The 23,578-nt window shown below is 39.3% G+C and overlaps 1 protein-coding gene across 2 annotated transcripts in view; it reads left to right on the top strand.

Annotated features, from left to right (window-relative positions):
* Positions 1–23,578, top strand: part of LOC124595519 (adenylyl cyclase 78C-like) — a 736,208-nt gene that overhangs the window by 583,613 nt on the left and 129,017 nt on the right. For both annotated transcript variants that reach the window (XM_047134287.1, XM_047134286.1), the window contains exon 7: positions 10,023–10,102. In XM_047134287.1, coding sequence (XP_046990243.1) covers positions 10,023–10,102 — 80 coding nt within the window. The remainder of the gene's footprint in view (positions 1–10,022; positions 10,103–23,578) is intronic.

Here is a 23,578-nt window from a genome sequence, read left to right as displayed (position 1 = left end):
GCTGGGTATTTTCTCAGATAGACTGAAGTATGCCATTGTTAAACCACTGCATAAAAAAGGGGATACGTCTGATGTCAACAACTACCCCCCAATCCCTCTTCTGACTGCCTTATCCAAAATTCTTGAAAAAGTAATGTATTGTACAGTAGCTTCACACCTTTGTAAAAATTAAGTTTTAACAAAATGTCAGTTTGGTTTCCAGAAAGGTTTTTCAACGGAAAATGCTATATGTACTTTCACTAATGAAATATTAAATGCTCTGAGTAACCGGATTTTTTGTGATCTCTCAAAGGCTTTGGACTACGTAAATCATGGAATACATCTAGATAAGCTCAAGTACTGTGATATGAATGGGACAGCGCTCAATTGGTTTAAGTCATACCTACCTGGAAGAGTGCAGAAAGTTGAAATAAGCGGTTCACATAATATGCAAAAAACTGGTGATTTCTCAAAGTAAGGAACAATCAAGAATGGGGTGCCGCAAGGTTCGGTCTTTGGTCCTCTGCTGTTCTTAATACATATTAATGACTTGCCATTCTATATTCACAAAGATGCAAAGCTGGTACTTTTGCTGATGACACAAGTATAGCTATCACACCCAACAGACAAGAATTAACTGATTAAATTGTAAACGATGTTTTTCAGAAAATCATTATGTGGTTCTCTGCAAATGGGCTCTCATTGAACTTTGACAAAACACAGTATATACAGTTCCACACTGTAAATGGAACGACACCATTAATAAATATAGACTTCGACCAGAAATCGGTAGCTGAGATAGAATATTCAAAATTATTAGGTGTATGCACTGATGAAGGGTTCAACTGGAAAAAACACACTGAAGATCTGCTGAAACGTTTGAGTTCAGCTACTTATGCTATTAGGGTCATTGCAAACTGTGGCGATTTACATCTCAGTAAATTAGTTTACCACGCCTGTTTTCATTCTCTGCTTTCATATGGCATCATATTCTGAGGTAACTCATCATTGAGTAAAAGGGTGTTCATTGCACAAAAGCGTGTAATCAGAATAATTGCTGGAGCTCATTCAAGATCATCCTGAAGACACTTATTTATAGAGCTACGGATCGTCACTGTAGCCTCACAATATATATATTCACTTATGGAATTTGTTATTAACAATCTGAACAAATTCAAAAGTAGTAGCAGTGTACATGGCTACAACACTAGAAGAAAGGATGATCTTCACTACTCAAGGTTAAATCTAACTTTGGCTCATAAAGGGGTAAATTATGGTGCCACAAAAGTCTTTGGCCACTTACCTAATAACATCAAAAGTCTGACAGATAGCCATATAGCATTTAAAAGGAAATTACTTATTAGATGAATTTTTGGATATAGTAAGTGGGTAATTCAACCCCCCACCCACACAAAAAAATATTAAGATTAAGTGTCATGTAATATTTTGTGTAATGCAATATCTTGTATAGACACCTTTTGTTAACCTGACACGTTTCACATTATTACGAAGTGCCGTATTCATGATCTATGGAGCAAGTACTGATCTAATCTCATCTAATGCGATAGATTGGCGAAAATTCTTCGTATTGCACGGTGTCTTAACCTTGGTCGAGCTCTTGGGTATTTCTTCTCGTTTCCTACCACATCTTTGAAGTACCAAAGTTTATTACCATCCCCTTCTTCGAAATGCTTAGCACAGGCCACATATCTGCTTTTAACGATTCACAGTACATATCCGTAACTGCTGGGAACCGGAACACGGTGACAGACCTTTTATCGCCACTGGATCTGTAATTGCTTGAGCACCCTGGGACAGAACACTAGTCCGTCATCTGAAAAATATTATTAAATTAATGGTAATACACATTTCCTGTAGATAACTAACTGCTTTTCACTAGCATGTTTACCATGTGGCTTCAGTCTCTACGTTACATTTACATTTCGTTTCTATAAAAACAAATCAGTCAGATAACTCACCTTTATATACAGACCAGCGATATTTCGACATCTAGATAAAAAGTTTGCAGCAAAAAAATTAGCAGATCTCACAGCAAACGAAGCCGAACATCCACAATGTACTTCTCATGACTCCAGGTTGTGTAAAGTGAGCCATGGCACTTCACTTGCAAGCTCTGTGGGGCCTTAAACTAAATGTTTCCGCTTTTAAAGTGCCAATACAACTTATTAAAAGATATACAGATCGCATGCTTATCGTAATATGCAAGACCACTACAAAAATTCGAGATACATAAAGTATTATAGGTAAGATTTCGCGCACTTTGCAAGCAAGTTAAATACTCGCACCCCTAATTTGTCTCTATGACTTAAATAGACTGTAGATTAGCAAACGACAGCAGTTTCATCGCATTAAATTCATCGAAATACGAAAAATTGTTTTCACATGGGCACTACTGCAGATATATTGTATAGCTTAAAATGCTCCACATCTAAAAAACAACCGCAAAAAGTTTCACACTATTTGCAGATAAATTAAATATTTTCATGTCTAAATTGTCTTTATGACTTCTTAGAATACACACAGGATTTAATTCGTCTAGAGCACTAACGTAAATTTAACTCACACCATTTAGTGAAACAGTACAATATATGATACACTAACACCTAAAGCCTAATGCGTAACAACACCAGGAAACAACATTTTCCCCTCGTCTAGCTGACATCCGACTAGTTTTACTATACTACATTAAGAGCCAGCAACACCTAATGCCTGACGCCTAGTGCCTAATGGTTAGTGGATAACCCAGTACTCATCCAAGCAACAACAATATAACATGTTACAGATGGAATACAGCCATCTGATGTCGGAATACTATATCGCAACTCAGTGACGACTAATATCTAACGAAGAATGACAAAGTAGTTCTCGCAAAACTCCACTTCGTCACTTTTTTAAGGGAACATATGTTTGAGGTAGGTTGCGCGATAATTACATCCCAGTTCTGTTAATACAGCCTGGTAAGGGTCTCAGACTGACGAATAGCTATCATAGCGTGATATATTTTTATGAAACACACTGCAAAAAAGGCACATGAACTGTGAAAGATACACTTGGAAACGTGGATCATTTCCCAAAACGTGTTATCCGTGTTATGCAAATGATAAATAATTATAGATTAGGAACTTTTACTTCAGCATATTGACACTAGCATAGCGCAGTGAAACGTGTACTGTTATCTGTTCGTCCTATTAGAGCAGTAGGCTAGCAGCACCTGACTCACACACCAAAAACATCACGATTCCACCAAACATGTAATGCAATTTTTATCTGTAGTGTCGGTATATATTCTAGTTTTAACACTAACAACCAGAAGTGAAGTCATAATATGAGCAACTTACGAGCTGAAATTACTTCCCAGCTAACACATTGCTTAACAACAGTAATGCCACATATATATGATATAGAATTTTTCTGTGTGTGGTAGATTAAATTCAACAGTTTTCTGATATATTGGTAAATGCCAGAACTATATACTTATATGGACATGTCGGAAAGAACAGACACCATATCCATATGTTCTGGCAATACTGGTCATGACACTCTTCTTCTGTGCGGATGCACACATATTACTCAAACTCTTACGGGACTTGGTAAGAGTGTCTTCCACGGGTAATGAGTGAGTTGGGTAGGGACACTACGAATGTAGTGTGTGGACATACAAGGTGAGAATGTGGGTCTTGCGGGAGGCGTGCGTGAGATAGTTCCTGCAGTTGCACTATCCTCTGTGCCCTCGGTGACTCAGATGGATAGAGCGTCTGGCATGTAAGCAGGAGATCATGGGTTCGAGTCCCGGTGCAGGCACACATTTTCACCTGTCCCCGTTGATATATATCAACGCCTTAATTTCGTTTGAGAAGGATTTGGTGGACAGCACCTGCACAGCACATGTACGTATAAGCCTCACAGTTCATCAGTTTGGTTAGTCTTCAATGTCTTCTAGTAGTATCAATACGTGAACCATGCTTATTACTTTTTTAAGCACTTATTCCACTTCATATAGCACCCAAATATTTTTACGATTCCAGGAACATATGACTTACAGCTCGCATGTTTTGGGAGAGAATATCACAGCATTCAGAACTCAAATAAAGAGTATCTCACAAATCACATTCCACTAATCTAACATTAATAAAACGACTCAGAGTTACAGGACTTAGCACATGTTAGCAAGTTTTTCTCTATAAATGCTTATTAATGGAACTAGCAGTTTAGCAAACGAATAGATGCCTACCAGTTCATGCCACAACAGAATCTCATAGCAGGGAACGTATTGCAATTACCGCTATGCAATTTGAAAAGAAAATACTTAGCACAGCTTATGTAATACTTGTATCACCCATGTTAGCCATCTCATCCCGTTTTATAGGTGTAATATGGATTGTGAATAACATTACTACTTTCCTCTTGCATACTCATAAGTTGTGATTTTATATTAAGTAGTCACACAGATCTATTTTGTTAAAAAAGATTCCTTCAAAGTCTTGCTTAATATCCACAAACTGATGCAGTAGCCAAGGCATTTGACCCATTAGAACATTCATTGTAACATCCTCCAACTCCGCTTTATATGACATAGCCATTGGATTTTTGTATTTAATTTAAATGGTTCCCAGACTTCTCTGTTAATTTTTTCCAGTATACCTATTGCTGATGCAGTATTATCCACTTGTAGGGAATATAGCAGTTTTATATTGAGACCATGTCTTTCTCTACAATATACTTTCTTTCCTCTAGTAATATTACATTTATGTGGTGTCATCTCTCCCCTGCATCTATCTAGTGGCTACATTAAAAGTCCTGCCACTTTCACTTACATCTACATTTATGCTCTGTAAGCCACCAAGGCTGTCCTTTTCTGTTCCACTCGCAAATAGACCGAGAGAACAACGACTGTCTATATGCCTCTGTGCGAGCCGTAATTTCTCCTATCTCATCTCCATGGTCCTTACGTGAAATGTATGCTGGCGGCAGCACATTCGTTCGGCAATCACCTTCAAATGCCTGTTCTCTGAATTTTTTTAATAGTATTCTTTTAAAAGAACGTCGCCTTCCCTCCGCAGATTTCCATTTGAGTCCCTGAAGCATTTCCGTAATACTTATGTGTTGTTAGAACCAACTAATAACATATCTAGAAGCCCGCCTCTGAATTCCTTCAATGTCGTCCTTTAATCTGATCTGTTGTGGATACTAAACACTCGAGCAGTACTCAAGAATCGTTTTATATGGAGTCTCCTTTACAGATGAACGACACTTTCTTCAAATTCTCCCAATAAACCGAAGTCGACCGGCGCCTTCCCAACTGCAGTCCCTAAATGCTCGTTCCACCTCTTATCACTTTGCAACGTTACACGTATATATTTAAACGATGTGACAGTGTGAAGCAGCACATTACTAATGCTGTACTAGAACGTTACTGGTTGGTTTTTCCTACTCAACCATTTTAACTTACATTTTTCTACGTTTAGAGCTAGCTGCCATCCATCACACCAATAACAAATTTTGTCTAAGTCAACTCAACAACGACACCTTCACGAACACCACAACATCATCAGTAAATAACCACACATTGTTGGCCGGCCGGTGTGTCCGAGCTGTTCTAGGCGCTTCAGTCTGGAACCGCGCGACCGCTACGATCGCAGGTTCGAGCCCTGCCTCGGGCATGGATGTGTATGGTGTCCTTAGGTTAGTTAGGTTTAAGTAGTTCTAAGTTATAGGGGACTGATGACCTCAGAAGTTAAGTCCCCTAGTGCTCAGAGCCATCTGAACCATTTGAACAGATTGTTGCCCACCCCGCCCGTCAGATATTATGTATACAGAAAATAATAGTGGTCCTGCGGCACTCCTATTGATACACTTATCTCTGATGAGCACCCGCCATCAAGGACAACATACTGAATTCTATTAAGAAGTCCTCCAGCCACTCAGGTACCTGAGAACTTATTCCATATACTCATACCTTTGTTAGGTCTGCAGTGGGCACTGTGTCAAATGCCTTAGGAAATCGAGAAATATAGAATCCGCTTGTTGCCCTTAATCCATAAGTCGCAGTATGTCACGTTAGGAGAGAGCAAACTGAGTTCTGCATGAGCGATGCTTTCTAAAACCGTGTTGATTCTGGACATAATGTTTTCGGTTTCCAATAAACCGAACTCTGAATATGTTCAAGAATACTGCTGCAAACCGATGTCAAGAATATTGATCTGCAATTTTGCGGATCTGATCATTAACCCTTCTTATGTACAGGAGGCACCTACACTTTTTTCTAGTAGTTTGGGACTGCGCTAGGCGAGAGACCACCAATTCCGATTATTCCTTCTGTATAAGGCTTCTGATTTCTGAATGTTTGTTTGGATTTGATTACTCTCCTATATAACAGGTCCTTGTGCCACAAATTTCGATTACTCACTCGTTATAAATACAGAATATGCCGTATCCCCATTTTCATTCCTTTTTTCCCATATTTTCCATACTTTTATCCATAGTCTACGTGAAGAAGTACATTAATACTGACGCTATTTTTGTTCTCTCCACCGCGTTTCTTTAGCAATCAATAGCGATCTGGATATCTCCACCAATCCGGTGATATGCTAGAAAGTGTCTGTAATGCTAACTGCCAAAGCGAACTCACATACACACTTGCTAAAACACACACATGTGGACTGCTGACTTTAGATATCTCAAATACAGCTAGATGCCAGTTTTTGAAGGAGGAAAAACTGTATTCCCTCTGTAATGTGTTAAAATGTTGTTGCTTGGAAGCTTAATGAATTATGCATTAACAATTAGGCCTTACCTGTTATGTGTTAGATTATACTGAGTGTTAATGTAGTATTCTAACACCAGATGGATGTCAGCTACTGGAAGAGAAAACTGTACTCCTTCTGTAATATAATGTTGTTGACTGTAGCTGTTCGTGTTAAACATTCGGTGTTAATCATTATGTACTATCTGTTGTTGGTTCTTAATAAGCCTTCTAACGCTTGATCGATGTTAGCTAATTGGGGGGGGGGGGGGGGGGGAGGGGGCAATTTACTACTCCCTCTTTACTATATTAGAATATTGTTGCCTGGAGGCGTCATGCATTAATTGTTAGGTATTACTGGATTATAAATTTTGTTGTATCACTAGAAGTTATAAGTTAAATCTGCAGTACTGTTCCAGATGAATTTAATGTTGTGTGTATTTTAATAATTTATACAGACAATTTAAGTGCAGAATTATTTAATTTACTTGCTGGGAATGTGGAAAATTTGACTATTTTTTTAAACATAGTGAGTTTAAGCTATTAGACAGATGAGCAGTAGCACCTGTGTGCAGACAATTTTTATGTGTTTGGATGAATATAATGCGATTAAACTACTGTCGTTCGCTTACCTACAATTTATTTGTATAATACAGACAATTTTCTTGCGGAAATATTTAATTTGCTTGCAATGTACGCAGTATCTTACATGTAACACAACTTCATTTTGTTCGAAGCTTCATAGAGGTCTTAAATTTTACGATATGTATGAATTAAGTTGTACAGACACTTTAGAAGCAGGAACATTCGATTTAAAGCTCCATGGAGCTTCCAAGATGGTGCCTTACATATAATGCAATAAATGATAAATCATTTTATTTATTATCTAAATATCGACTCTATCATCTTCTCTGAAGATGTCATATCTCTCTGTTACCCTGCTTGGTCATTTCGTGAGCATCTCATGAATATATGTGAAGAAAACATATTGTTGTTCAGTTTGAATGACATGTCGTAATAAGACACCATCTTCCTTCTTAAAATCAAACAGTTTCTACCTTCCTTCCTAAAATTTAACACCTTCTTCCTTCCTTCCTTTTTTCCTTCCTAATAAGGTGCCTGTCTTTTGGCTACGTCGCGCGTGTCGTGTATTTTTATTAGAAATGGTGTTATAACAGTTTATTACAGGAAATATATAGTCTATAAACCTTGTAGAGAAACTTGGTACCACTGTTCTGACTGAAAACTTTGCCCAAAGCTGTTATTGTACTTAAGAGGAAAGGCCGCTGGACCTGATGGGATACCAGTTCGATTTTACAGAGTACGCGAAGGAATTTGCCCCCCATCTTGCAGCGGTGTACCGTACGTCTCTAGAAGAGCGTAGCGCTCCAAAGGATTGGAAAAGGGCACAGGTCATCCCCGTTTTCAAGAAGGGACGTCGAACAGATGTGCAGAAGTATAGACCTGTAACTCTAACGTCAATCAGTTGTAGAATTTTGGAACACGTATTATGTTCGAGCACAATGAATTTTCTGGAGACTAGAAATCTACTCTGTAAGAATCAGCATGGGTTTCGAAAAAGACGATCTTGTGAAACTCAGCTCGCGCTATTCGTCCACGAGACTCAGAGGGCCATAGACACGGGTTCCCAGGTGGATGCCGTGTTTCTTGACTTCCGCAAAGCGTTCGATACAGTTCCCCACAGTCGTTTAATGAACAAGTAAGAGCATATGGACTATCAGACCAATTGTGTGATTGGATTGAAGAGTTCCTAGATAACAGAACGTAGCATGTCATTCTCAATAGAGAGAAGTCTTCCGAAGTAAGAGTGATTTCAGGTGTGCGGCAGGGGAGTGTCGTGGGACCGTTACTATTCACAATATACATAAATGACCTTGTGGATGATATCGGAAGTTCATTGAGGCTTTTTGCGGATGATGCTGTGGTATATCGAAAGGTTGTAACAATGGTAAATGGTACTGAAATGCAGGAGGCTCTGCAGCGAATTGACGCATGGTGCAGGGAATGGCAATTGAATCTCAACGTAGACAAGTGTAATGTGCTGCGAATACATAGAAAGAAAGATCCCTTATCATTTAGCTACAATATAGCAGGTCAGCAACTGGAAACAGTTAACTCCATAAATTATCTGGGCTCTGAGCACTATGGGACTTAACATCTATGGTCATCAGTCCCCTAGAACTTAGAACTACTTAAACCTAACCCAGCCATCACGAGGCAGAGAAAATCCCTGACCCCGCCGGGAATCGAACCTGGGAACCCGGGCGTGGGAAGCGAGAACGACCACGAGCTGCTGGGAGTACGCATTCGGAGTGATTTAAAATGGAATGATCATATCAAGTTGATCGTCGGTAAAGTAGATGCCAGACTGAGATTCATTGGAAAAATCCTAAGGAAATGCAATCCGAAAACAAAGGAAGTAGGTTACAGTACGCTCGTTCGCCCACTGCTTGAATACTGCTCAGCAGTGTGGGATCCGAACCAGATAGGGTTGATAGAAGAGATAGAGAAGATCCAACGGAGAGCAGCGCGCTTCGTTACAGGATCATTTAGTAATTGCGAAAGCGTTACGGAGATGATAGATAAACTCCAGTGGAAGACTCTGCAGGAGAGACGCTCAGTAGCTCGGTACGGGCTTTTGTTGAAGTTTCGAGAACATACCTTCACCGAAGAGTCAAGCAGTATATTGCTCCCTCCTACGTATATCTCGCGAAGAGACCATGAGGATAAAATCAGAGAGATTAGAGCCCACACAGAGGCATACCGACAATCCTTCTTTCCACGAACAATACGAGACTGGAATAGAAGGGAGAATCGATAGAAGTACTCAAGGTACCCTCCGCCACACACCGTCAGGTGGCTTGCGGAGTATGGATGTAGATGTAGACCCCCAGTAGGCCTTTGTTATTTGTAATAATAGCAATAATTGTCAGTCAGTATAATCGATTACATTTCTCTAGTGTATAACATGATGCATGGCGACGCTGAATACGTCAACACGTGGAGACGCCTCAGCTGTACTCTAGCACCAGAAAGTCAGCGATTTTCGAACAAGAACCCGCCTTGCTGCCCTTCTTTCTTAATTCTGTCGCCTTGGCGGTATTTGCTCTTGCACGGTCTTGCATAACATAACCTGGTGGAAATATGTAAGCGATTGCAAATGTTATACAGATTATTGTACGTTACTTCGGTGTACATTTATGTTATCAAGGGACTGCTATGTCGTGCAATCATTCTAACGACTCTGTTTTGTTTGCAGCTTTGGCGAGCCAATGCAGCGCGCAAGAACTAGTTCGCGTACTCAACGATCTATTTGCACGATTCGACAAACTTGCCACAGTGAGTACCATTTTGTGCATTAATGTTTGTTTTAGTAAAAGGAGACACAAAATAAGTTATACAGTAGCCATAAGAAAGCAGCGCACTCGATGCAAATTTAACCAGTCTCATCAGTTCGTCGACAGAAGCTATGTAATTGACGATACCCGGAAACTACTGCATTAACTTTCTTAGATTCGGAATAACAAAAAAAAATAACTGCCCTATCTTTAACTGGAGACGTCTAAATGCTTCTTAAAGTAAACCACCTGCTGCCTGACAAATTTGTCTATAAATACCACTCGGAATTGTTCAAATGGTTCAAATGGCTCTGAGCACTAAGGAGCTTAACTTCTGAGGTCATCAGTTCCCTAGAACTTAGAACTACTTAAACCTAACTAACCTAAGGACATCACACACATCCATGCCCAAGGCAGGATTCGAACCTGCGACCGTAGCGGTCGCGCGGTACCAGACTGTAGCGCCTAGAACCGTTCGGCCATTCCAGCCGGCACCACTCGGAATTGTAATTAGACGGAATACACTTTAAGTAAACTAAACAATTTATTCAAAATGATTGACCACAGGCATGTCAACGACAAAACAGATGCTTTTCATAACGAAATGTATTTTTACACTTTACTTGAGCATGTGTTCAGTTCGTTTACCATTGACTGCAAGGTACATTTGCAATCGCCGTTTGAGAGATAGATGAACAGATTAAAGCACATCGTATAATACGTCCTTTTCGTGCTGCCGCTATTCGACGGCACATATCATCTGGTATAGCTGGAGCTTCATGATAGACTGTATATTTCAGTGCTTCCCAGAGAAAGAAATCAAGAGGAGTCGAATAAAGAGACCCAGCAAGCCACTGTACTGCAACATTCCGTGCTATCCAACGGTCAGGAAACTTTACCTACTGTATTTGAATGCAACACGGAAAGAGTGAGATGAGCAACCGTCACATCGGAACCACAAACACAATTGCTTACCCAGTGGTACCTCTTCCAGAACAGCATCTAGAAATTCGTAAGAAAGTGTGCGTACGTATTTCCATTTAACATACCTGGGATGAAGTAAGGTCCCACAATGGAATTTCCTATGATGCTGCAAGATAGGTTTAGCTTCATCGTCGTTGCTGTTGTACCTGATGAAGCCAGCGTGGATTCTCAGCTGCCAAGCCGTGCATTTGACGTAAATTTGCATTACCGTGGTTCATAAACGTTGCTTCGTCAGCAAACAGCAGACGTTAGAAAGCTTAGTGTCGTCTCCCATGCGATGCAGAGCAAATAAAAAACTTCTGTACGATTTTCGAAATTATGTCCTCCGAGTGCCTAATATAACAGACGATAAGTGTGAGCCTTATGTCGATGCTAGGCGCAAATGACACTCCTCTGTCTGATCGCACATTCCCTGGCAATACGTCTCGTGCCAACATTCGGCGTATAAATGTAGCACGTCTAATTTCTCATTGGTGTACATGTCTGCAAGCAAGGAATATTGAAGCAGAAATGATTTCTGCAGTGCAAACAAATAAATAGTCGAAAGGCTTGATACAACGATGTAGCCTGGCATGAGCCTGTTTACAGCGAAATAGCCGATTCCGGCCGAGTTCTCTTTCGGTTTTAGAATGATTCTCGGAGTCTTCTGCGAAGCGCTTCAACCTTAACGTTAACAAGCATTATATTACTCCACTCATCTGCCAAGCACTTTGGGATGCTGTTGAAAAAAGTATAACATATTATTTAAAAAATCGTAGTTGCTTCAAATCTCGATCGATACGAGCGTTAAAACTGTTAACCATATACCAAACTACATGCCGCTTATCGTATTCTCCACTGCTGCAAACCTCTTTCGATGTCTGGAACGGTGCACGAAATAAAAGGGGTTTCGCGTCTTACGTGACTCACCCTTCATATGCATTTTAGTGCAACATTAAAGCTGGAGAGGCATATTTTTCTTATTCCATGATATTCTTCTCCATAATACTGTCAAATATGTACCAAGGCTCGTTCGTAAAAAGTACCTGTACAACTGGGACGTATTACTTCATTCCATACACGTCTCACAACGTGAACATCAGGAAAATTAAATTAATACGTTGGTTTATCGACAGCCACTTTGAGATACATTGCAGAGTTCCTTTTAAACATGTGCAATAATTACATTTAACGAACATTTGTTTCTGGTGGTGTCATAAACTACATGAAAATCGATTACACAGCCTCCAACACTACCGTATTTGTGATTCGTCAACAGACTTACTGGGGTCGGGTCCTTGATAAGCTGCTGACTGAATAAGACAGAGTAACATGTTTACTTGCGATAATGCATTAGCAAATATGGCTGGCAGCACCTCCACCTTGCAGGAAGTTTTTGCTACTGGTATGAACAATCGTCATCAAGGAAAAAGCATTTCGCTTGTGGTAGGCATTCTGATCATATTGCTGAGCTAAATGCATTCCAAGCATGGGAAGATGTATGGATAAATGGTGGGTTACGTAGAGGAATACTTCTTTACGCGGCCATCAGAACACTTCATCTGTTAGTCAATAATTCCTGTTGCAGATAGATTGGGTTTTTTGCACTATGTTTTTGTCTTTACCGTGCAGGGATGTAGTATACTTATCGAGCCATGTTATAAGAGTCACTTTTAATACATTATACCGGTACATCTCTAAATTTCTTCCCTAGGTGGCGGCTGCTTCATTAGCGGTGTTGTGTATAATGAAGAGGTTCACTGGTGACAGGAAAATCCAGGAGAGTATGTTGCAGTGACATGTATTACTTTCTCACACACGCGTCTAGCAAAGTGCTGTATTCCACGCCACATAGTATAGTGGTGTGTGGCTGTTACAAATCTCATTTCTGACTATAGTCTTATATATAGAAAGGAGGATCGTCTCGGGAAACCGTTGTATTTCCGAATGTCATACAAATTCCTAAAATATATGTAGATCGCACAAGTAACTAAATGAGATGAGTCTGTGCACAGTCCCTGTGTGGTAAGATATACTCTAGTCGAAATCTGTTATCATGCAGATGATTAAAGTTATAGGCCACATTGATCATTGCTCTGGAGAACTAAAATCGACCCCTACCGATATTCTTGCCATTAATAAAATAACTGTCTTCGAGATATACAGCAAGTTTCACATTCAGTTCCTGTGTTCGAAAGTGCAATTGCATTATTGTCGTCAGCAGTTATATTTCTGTAATTGTTAGGCTGCGTCACCATTTTTGAAGATGAAGTATGACTTTATCATAGCAAAGGAAAAGCGCGAGGGATTTAAAGACGAGTAATGTTACGTGTCAAGGCATTTCATCCGTTGTCACACATTTCCTGCCCGATACAAACACATAACACTATGCTTTCCAGTCGCTTTAAACTAATGGCAATAGGCCACTGGAAACGGTTGTGACCATAAAATAGCTAAACTAGAATTATCATCTGCATGATGTAGTTAGAGAAATGATTTCTATTTTCAGATACATTTCCTTGGTTTGCTAGCTGCTGTCTACATCATATGACAGAGTCCTTCGTAATACTACGTTAGTTAACACATGTATTTAAAAAAGAACTCATTCTTGCGTAATGTTAGAGTATTTTGGGAAAAATTAATTTCCATGGTTATACGGGATTAAAGTAGGTAGTGAGAATTTATTAGAAAGTAAGCAGACTCAAAATGACGTAAAATATACCAAGCAGTTGAAGTTGTAAGATTAGAAACATACGTATCCATCTGGCTTTTTCACTCCCGGTTGGAAACAACTTTTACCCAACTGTTCAAACTGCTTGTAACGTAGGATTTTAACTAAGGATCATCCTTGCTACATCTGTAGAAAATGAAACTGGGAAAAACGTCCGTGTATTATTGAGGAACCATTAAAAATTTCATTACGTATTTTAAATGTTCGTTGCTAACAGTATTTAACAAACATCATAGGAACAAACGTGGGGGAGGGTGTTCAGCACGATGACATGTGATACAATGAATGTAGTTTACTACTGCATGTTTAAACTGTACAAAATTTGTTTTAATTAGTTCATTACGATGGTCTGTCACAATTCACCTACACGACTAATATTTTTCGCTGTTTTGCAGAATATGCCATGGTGCCACTAAGACGTAGTAATTAAGTCACACACCCTCTTAAATTACATTAACCTCATTTTTGCAGAATACGCCTTGATGTCATTAACTTGTATTAATTCAACCACACACTATAATATGAAAGTTTTTTACCTTGTAATGTATGGTAATATTTGTCGCCATTTCACATCTGGGATAAAGCTATTGCTTATGGTTCTCTCACTAGAGCCTACAGACCTTTAATGACGAGGACCTAGTAGTATCCTCTAGCAGTATGTTCTTTAGTGCACGGGAATAACGTAGTGTTTTGTTTCAGATTGAATACATTCCTCCCTTTCATCGATTTTGCATTGGGGTGGTTCAGGAGTCGCTTTTCGAGAGCATATCACTCTTCTATTTTCGTCATGTCCACCTTCATACCAAGTGCCATCGTAAAAACAGAATATCGGAATTCGGTAGTGACAGCGACTTACCTCGTCCTCCCTCATTGTCGGGAGAAATACCTCATTGGAAGGAGCGTTGGAGAAACAGGGAACATCTCTCCCAAGCAGCAGCAGAGGCTCATTAACAGACAAATGAGTTTTTGCCAAATATAAAAATTCTTTTACAATTTCTCGCTACCTTACCAACTACCCATACGTAGTGTGGGGCACAGCTTCTCTTTGCTTAAACTAATAAAATGGTACCTACGTACGGCAATGACAGAAGACAGGTTGACCGGTTTGGCTGACATTTATCATCATCAAAATATGTCTGGCAGCCTATAGTCCGTCGAAGCCATGGAAGACTTTGCAAAAAAAGTTACCCGCGAAGACTCACCATGCATGAAACGAGCAAAATAAAATTTTGTGTGGTTTTTTAGTGTTTTATCTTGATAGTGCCTCTTCCAAACCAAAATCTGAGATCCGCCACTAGTTGCCTGCACTATTGCCAGATTTGAAATACGAGGCGCTGCAGGCGAAACAATAGCCGTCTACAAATCTGTCACAACATGGGGCATTCCCTTAAGAGACATACAAAATATCGCGTTAAGTGTTTGGTTGAGGAAAATGCCGAAGCAGCTGAGCCAGACTCACAGCAGATGTCATGCATCTTCTTTTACCGACTGTGCTATGCATGTAGCACATACAGCTGTGCTGAGGTGCTCCTGCGCCTCTGGCATATCTGCCAAAGATGTGCCGTCCTCGCTCCTCCTCCCTCTCCTGCCCCCCCCCCCCCCCCACCACCCCCCATAAGAATACCTATCTGCAACTTTTTTCTGCACAGATTCAGCAAATTTTATAAAGAGGTTAAATAAAAATGAAACATTATTGAAGAATATCAAATGAATTAAATACATACATGAAAAATATTGCACACAAAAAATAATTGTATCATTTTAGTTGATAAATTACGAATTTTTATAAACACCCTAAAAATTAAAATAAAAACAAATCCTGTTTACATCAACTATTTTACATTGGTTGTAATGTGAAGAACGGATTTATTTGGTCCTCATAATTTATTAGATGGAAAAAAAGAAAAGAAGGCTGTAATTAAGAGTTGAGGAAACATCCCTTTACAGGAATTGTATTTTTATTACAATTTCATTTTGCATTTCCTTACTTACAAAATTGACTCACTGACTGTCTCACTGAAGTAAAGTTTAGCAGTTGTCATCCATGCTATATCTCAAGTAGTTTTTATCACATTTAATTTGCTCTAAGTGCATTCATAAAATGCTTCACCCATTAGCAGTTCATAAATATCCTCCAAGCAATTACGACGTTTGAATAAGCGTTTCTTAACTCACGGCTTCCAAAAGGGAAACCTTGTAAATACTTTTCATCAGCTATTTCGACTGGAATTCGAAAGCAGCTACTTCATTAGCTAGCTCTGCTGTATCAATTTCTCTGCTGTATTTGACACCAAAATAAGCTGAACATTTATCAAGACAACATAGAGTTTTATGTAAGGTGTTTCAAACGAACTTAAAGACAAACGAAATGGTTCGATCTATATGAGATGTGTTTCTTATTTCGTTATTATTATTCAACCAAATACCGTATTTTGAAGCACTCTAGCTCAAACAGTCTAGGCCCAGTCCATTGTTCGCAGAAATGCAAAGCTTCAGGTCAAATAGCAAATTTGGTTTAGCACCCTATCACCGACCATTGACTTCCTACAATACCGTACCGAAGTATCAAAAAGAATTCGATGGGTGAGCTATGTAGGCCAGCGTTGCCAACTCATTTTCGTTGCCACTTCATTTTCGACCACGGCCCTATACGACGTGTGAGAAGCCCCTACATTCACCTCGAAAGTCCCACAGATGCAAAACATTATAGACCGACGACCAAAAAACATAAAAAGAAACAATGTTATTTGATTTGGGAAGCTTGCTGTTGTTAGCTCTACTCCATGTGCGGCAGTACATCATTTTGTACTGTCCACTAAAGGTGCCAACAGACGCAGGAAATAGTCATTTGTTTTGGATATGATGTACTATTTTCAGTTATCCTCCACTAGATGTATCTGAAAAAAGATACATTTGCAGTTTTTATTTTTTATATTTTATTAAAATTTTATTGTCTGTTTCCTTTGCGTAGGACCGTCGGCCCCTGGCACTTGGGAAGCGCAGATTTGGGGGTGGGGGTGTGGTCAGGAATAGATGTTCCGCTTTACACACGGAAGAAAGTTAGCTCCCAGATGCAACTTTTTATTGCTTCAGAGGACTAGTTTCGGTGTTTCACAAGTCCCAATCTTCAGATTATTACATTGTGAAACTCCAAAACGCGTATATGAAGAAATAAAAAGTTGCATATGAAAGCTGACTTTTTTTGTATAATAGTAAATCAGGACAGGTGCAGCACAAGCGCTGAAACCTGTGCCGTTGCCAAGATTGTCAAGATGTTCCGCAGATCTAATAACCTATGCATCTCGCGTTTCTTGTTGTGATTGAAATGATGCACAGAAGTATCAGTGTTTCATAAACGCGCGCTACAGACACGTTCATGCACATATTTGGTAGCCTATTAGTCTCATTACGTGAGGTAAAAAAGAATGAAACATCTGGTTTTTGATAGTTTATTTTATTTATTCACACAACCGTTTCAAGTCCCACTGTGCATCTTTCGCAATTCACCAACGTACAGCTCTTGGTGAAACAGCAAACACTTGACAACGTAAAGGTATGTCCACAAGATGAGTCTTTCCTTGTGCGCAATCGCTGACGGACGTGAACTTAAGGGCGTGCACAAAAATTAGCACAAGGAGTGCATGTAGGCATGCCTCATTGTGCAAGCGGTCTATATGCATCTATTACTTTGCTCGGCAATATGTGCTGAGTTTATTGCAATGACTATGGCCAAAGTAGAAATCTATATCAGAGGTACGAGAAATACAAAGTGGCGCTGATGTTTTGTTTGTATACTTCCAGGAAAGCTGGTCATAGTGAGATATTAGAATTTCTACTTAAGATAACGTAGCGACAAGCCTAGCAATAACATTTCGTTAGCTGGCAACCGACGACCTTTATGACAGTCTGAGCGATTTATTTTGCATTCAAAACAACGCATTTCAGTGGTTATTCCTGTGTTGTTGTTGTTGTTGTTGTTATGGTCTTCAGTCTAGAGACTGCAGCTGTCCAAGCTACTCTATCCTGTGCAAGCTTCTCCGTCTTCCAGTACCTACTGCAACCTACACCCCTTTGAATCTGCTTAGTGTATTCATCTGTTAGTTTCCCTCTAAGATTTTTACCCTCCGCGATGCCCTCCAATACTAAATTGGTGATCCCTTGATGCGTCAGAACATGTACTACCAACCGATCCCTTCTTCTAGTCAAGTTGTGCCACAAATTCCTCTTCTCCCCATTTCTATTCAGTACCTCCTCATTAGTTAACCAATCTACCCATGTAATCTTCAGCATTCTTCTATAGTACCACATTTCGAAAGCTTCTATTCTCTTCTTGTCTAAACTATTTATCGTCCGTGTTTCACATCCGTGCATGGCTACACTCCATACAAATACTTTTAGAAAAGATTTCCTGACACTTAAATCTGTACTCGATGTCGACGAATTTCTCTTCTTCACAAACGCTTTTCTTGCCGTTGCCATAATCCTTTCTACTTCGAACATCATCACTTATTTTGCTCCCAAATACCAAAACTCATATACTACTTTAGGTGTCTCATTTCCTAATCTAATTCCCTCAGCATCACCTGATGTAATTAGACTACATTCCACTAGCCTCGTTTAGCTTTTGTTGATGTTCATCTTATATCCTCCTCTCAAGACACTGTCAGCTCCGTTCAACTGCTCTTCCAGTCCTTTGCTGTCTCTGACAGAATTACAGTGTCATCGGCAAACCTCAAAGTTTTTATTTCTTCTCCATGGATTTTAATTCCTACTCTAAATTTTTCTTTTGTTCCTTTACTGCTTCCTCAATATAAAGATTGAATAACATTAGGGATAGGTTATAACCCTGTCTCACTCCCTTCCCAACCACTGCTTCCCTTTCATGCGCTCGACTCTTATAACTGTCATCTGATTTCTGTACAAATTGTAAATAGCCTTTCGCTCCCTGTATTTTACCCCTGCCACCTTCAGAATTTGAAAAAGAGTATTCCAGTCAACATTGTAAAAAGCTTTCTCTAAGTCTACAAATGCTAGGAAGGTAAGTTTGCTTTAACTTAACCTATCGTCTAAGGGAAGTCGTAGTGTTAATATTGCCTCACGTGTTCCAACATTTCTACGGAATCCGAACTGATCTTCCCTGAGGCCAGCTTCTACCAACTTTTCAATTCATCTGTACAGAATCCGTGTTAGTATTTGGCAGCCGTGACTTATTAAACTGATAGTTCGGTAATTTTCACATCTGTCAGCACCTGCTTTCTTTGGGATTGGAATTATTATATTCTTCTTGATGTCTGGGAGTATTTCGCCTGTCTCATACATCTCGCTCACTAGATGGTATAGTTTTGTCAGGGCTTGTCTCCCAAGGCTGTCAGTAGTTCTAATGGAATGTTGTCTACTCCTGGGGCCTTGTTTCGACTTAGGTCTTTCAATACTCTGACAAATTCTTCACGCAGTATCATATCTCCCATTTCATCTTCACTTACGTCCTCTTCCATTTCCATAATATTGCCCTAAAGTACGTCGCCCTTGTATTTGAACCTCTGTATACTTCTTCATTCTTTCTGCTTTCACTTCTGGTTTTCCATCCGAGATTTTGATATTCATACAAGTGTTTCTCTTTTCTCCAAAGGTTTCTTTAATTTTCCTGTAGGCAGTATCTATCTTACCCCTAGTAATATATGCCTCTACATCCTTACATTTGTCTAGCCATCCCTGCTTGGCAATTTTGCACTTCCTCTCAATCTCATTTTTAAGACGTTTGTATTCCTACTTCATTTACTGCATTTTTATATTTTCTCCTTTCATCAATTAAGTTCAATATCTCTTCTGTTGCCCAAGGATTTCTAGTAGCCCTCGTCTTTTTAACTACTTGATCCTCTGCTGCCTTCTCTATTTTATCTCTCAAAGCTACCAATTCTTCTTTTACAGTATTTCTGTCCCCTGTTACTGCCAATCGCTCCCTACTGCTCTCTCTGAAACTGTCTGCAACCTCTGGTTCTTTCAGTTTATCCACGTCCCACCTTTTTGCAGTTTCTTCAGTTTTAATCTACAGTTCACAACTAATAGATTATGAGTCCACATCTGTCCCAGGAAAGGTCTTAGAATTTAAAACTTGGTTCCTAAATCTCTGTCTTACCATTATATAGTCTGAAATCTTCCAGTGTCTCCAGGCCTCTTCCACGTATGCAATCTTCTTTCATGGTTCTTAAGCCAACTGTTATCTATAATGTGCAAAATTTTACTAAGCGGCTTCGTCTTTTATTCCTTACCCGTATTCCATATTCACCTACTGCTTTTCCTTCTCTTCCTTTTACTACTGTCGAATTCTAGTCCCCTATGACTATCAAATTTTCATCTTCCTTCTCTATCTGAATAATTTATTTATTTTATGATACATTTCATCAATCTCTTCGTCATCTGCGGAGTTAGTTGACATATAAACTTGTACTCCTGTAATAGGCGTGGGTTTGGTGTCTATCTTGACTACAATAATGCGTTCACTATACTGTTCGTAGCAGCTTATCCATGTTCCTACTTTTTTGTTCATTATTAAACCCACTCCTGCATTACCCCTATTTGATTTTGTATTTATAACCCTATATTCACCTGACCAGAAGTCTTGTTCCTCCTGTGACCGAACTTCACTAATTCCCACTATATCTAGCTTTAATCCATCCATTTCCCTTTTTAAATTTTCTAACCTACCTTCCCGATTAACGGGCCTGACAGTCCACGCTCCGATCCGTAGAACGCCAGTTTTCTTTCTCCTGATAACGACGTTCTCTTGAGTAGTCCTCGCCCGGATATCCAAATGGGGGACTATTTTACCTCCGGAATATTTTACCCAAGAGGACGCCATCATCATTTAACCATATAGTAAAGCTGCATGCCCCCGGGAAAATTTACTGCTGCAGTTTCCCCTTGCTTTCAGCCGTTCGCAGTACCAGCACAGCAAGGCTGTTTTAGTTTATCTTAAAAGGCCAGATCAGTCAATCATCCAGGCTGTTGCCCCTGCAACTACTGAAAAAGCTGCTGCCCCTCTTCAGGAACCACACATTTGCCTGGCCTCTCAACAGATACCCCTCCGTTGTGGTTGCAACCACGGTACGACTATGTGTATCACTGAAGCACGCAAGCCTCCGCACCAATGGCAGGGTCCATGGTTCATGCGTGGGAAGGGGGGAGGCTTATTCCTAAACTCAGAAATACAATACCATATCTTCTTAAGAGAGGTTCTTAGACGTTCTGTAAAGGTTAATTAACTACTAATACGTCATTTTGATTTTATAAAATTTGTTTTCACAACATCATTCAAGAGAAATTATCTATAGGTTAACATAATCGTACTCGACAAATTCAATAATGCCATAGACACCATAATCCATGGGATGGAGGTTGTATTTTCCAATTTTGCATGTTTTACATCATAACTGCTCTTCACTTCTATCGCTAGTACTGTAGCTTGTTAAGGAACTCCACTTATTCCACTTTTCTTTTGTTCAGATGTCACGCTCTTCAGATGCTGTGCTATTAAGTCGCCACAACATTAATATTCGTCCAACGTATTCATATGCGCTTTTCATAGATTTACAGGCTGTTTCTTCTCTAATTTCCTACTTTGAGATTTATCTTAGAATTTCCAGTAACATGATTCAAGACGGTACTTGATGCTCTTAGCACCACAAGTCAAATTTTTCTTCATATGATATTTAAAGCGGCATTCCGTATGACCTCTCTTTGTCTGCAATCATCTATAACTTTCAACGTGCTTTCTTTGGATTCAACAGATATTTTTACAAATAAATCACATTAAAGTACAGCCTCAACACTCTACACTACGAAGCACACATGGGCTTCAGCTGCCTAAAATAATAACTACTTGTAAAGGACCTCACAAAGTGAATGATTTCATTTTTATCTTATTGACTTTATAACACAAAAGGTGGCTACTTCTTCCAGACAGGTGAATGAGTAAAGCTTTCGTGTACTTGATGAACACTCAATAACCCCAGTCACGCAGTAAAGTAACTTAAAAAAATAAGGTGTAGGTAAATATGTACATTCACCTCTTTTTCACTGAGGACTTCTGTTGGTAACTGCATTTGCTGAAGATTACTTAAAATCGTACATTTGTTAGTTACGCAGCGTCACACGCGCGTTGCTTGTTTGGAAGGTTCTGCAGTCCTTGTTCTGAGCTTTTATAACATATTAACATAATTAACTGCTGGCAGTGAGTTACGAAATGTAAATCTTTCCTTTTGTTAAGTGTCACACAACACAGAATAAGACTCATTCTGTTTCTGATTCTGAATGAGGAGGTGTTAACACAATCTTTGCAAGTGTAGAAATACTATCAAAAACTGTTTGACCTTCGAAATTTTCGATTGACAACAGTTTACTCCAAAAGACTTCACAAATTCTTTTTGTGAGAGACTTGCCTGTTTCATCAAAATAGCAAGGTCATGACCTCCATTCATTTCAGCGTTTGGCTCAATAAACTAAATCTCGTGGAATAGTGGCTCTGATGCTGGTAATCCATGTATCACTTTGATTGCAGCAGTTTGATAAAACTGCTGGCACCGTAGCCCAAAATCATGAATATCTGATTTTTCGTTTTCAGTGAATGTATTTAACAATTTTTCACATTCACTACCAAGGTACATTGGATCTAAATTAAGCGAAGTATATGGGTCAAGAAGATTTAATATATCCATTTTTTTAAAGGACGTTGGTTTAATAAAGTTTTGACAACATGTGATGATTAATCTCTGGCTTCGTGGCTGTAGTTGTCCTGTTAAATTCTACTTACTTTGAAAAAGAGCATTTGTGGTGTTAAAAAAACCAAGGACGTATTTCATAAATTCGAGATAAACTTTTGTGTAAACGTCGTTCATTTCATTACTAATCATTTCTGCCAGCATCACTCTGTCATCTAACCTGGCTTCACAAAATAAGAGTTGCCGAGGTTTCCACTGCTCTAAGATCCTCGATACACACTGCTGTTATGCTAGCCACCTTGTTTCAGCAGGTCTTAAAATTTTATGTTCCTCTTGGTTCATAAGTTCCTGTAATAAAGAGAGTATTGCTTGTCTTTTGCTGCTGTGGCCGAAGTAGGATACTGTGTTTTTTATTAAGTCTTCTACTTTTTTCAGCAGCTTCATTTCAGATTTACTGGTAGCAATGTGCAAGCAATGACATATACATTCAATAACAAAGAATGAGTCATGTGTATCAGCTTTCAATTTTGTCATCAACGAGCAATTTTCCTCTACCGGTCACGCTTGCATTATCTGCTGCCGTGGCAATAACATTTTTAGCTGGAATATTTTTCTCGTTGAAGCATGTAATGGTTGCATCAGACAGAGCTTATGCGGTACAGTTTATGCATCTAAGGTTATGATCTCCAATAACTGTGTAACAGTACACTTTCTGCCTTCAGAAAAATATCTGACAAATACACAAAATAATTTTTTTACGGAAGACGTCAGTGCCTCCGTCTAAAAATAATGAAAATTTCTGAGTTTGTAGAACATCGTTCAATTTAGCTACAACATGTTTTAATATAATTGTTTAATGCTCATCAAATGCTGTTGCCAAGCTTATTCAAGCTGATTTGGTGTCCTCTTCGAGATTAAGACTTGCTGTGCTTGTAGTAGGTTCATGCACCCAAGATGACACCACTGATAGTTTATTAAATTGCGACACTCGACTTTTGTGTGAACCGCAATATGCGTGTTTCATAACTTCGCTTCTTCTAGCACGCAAACTAATATCACACGCACT

This window comes from Schistocerca americana, chromosome 2 (assembly GCF_021461395.2).
Source record: "Schistocerca americana isolate TAMUIC-IGC-003095 chromosome 2, iqSchAmer2.1, whole genome shotgun sequence".
Classification (NCBI taxonomy): Eukaryota; Metazoa; Arthropoda; class Insecta; order Orthoptera; family Acrididae; genus Schistocerca; species Schistocerca americana.
This window is presented reverse-complemented; position numbering and strand designations above follow the sequence as displayed.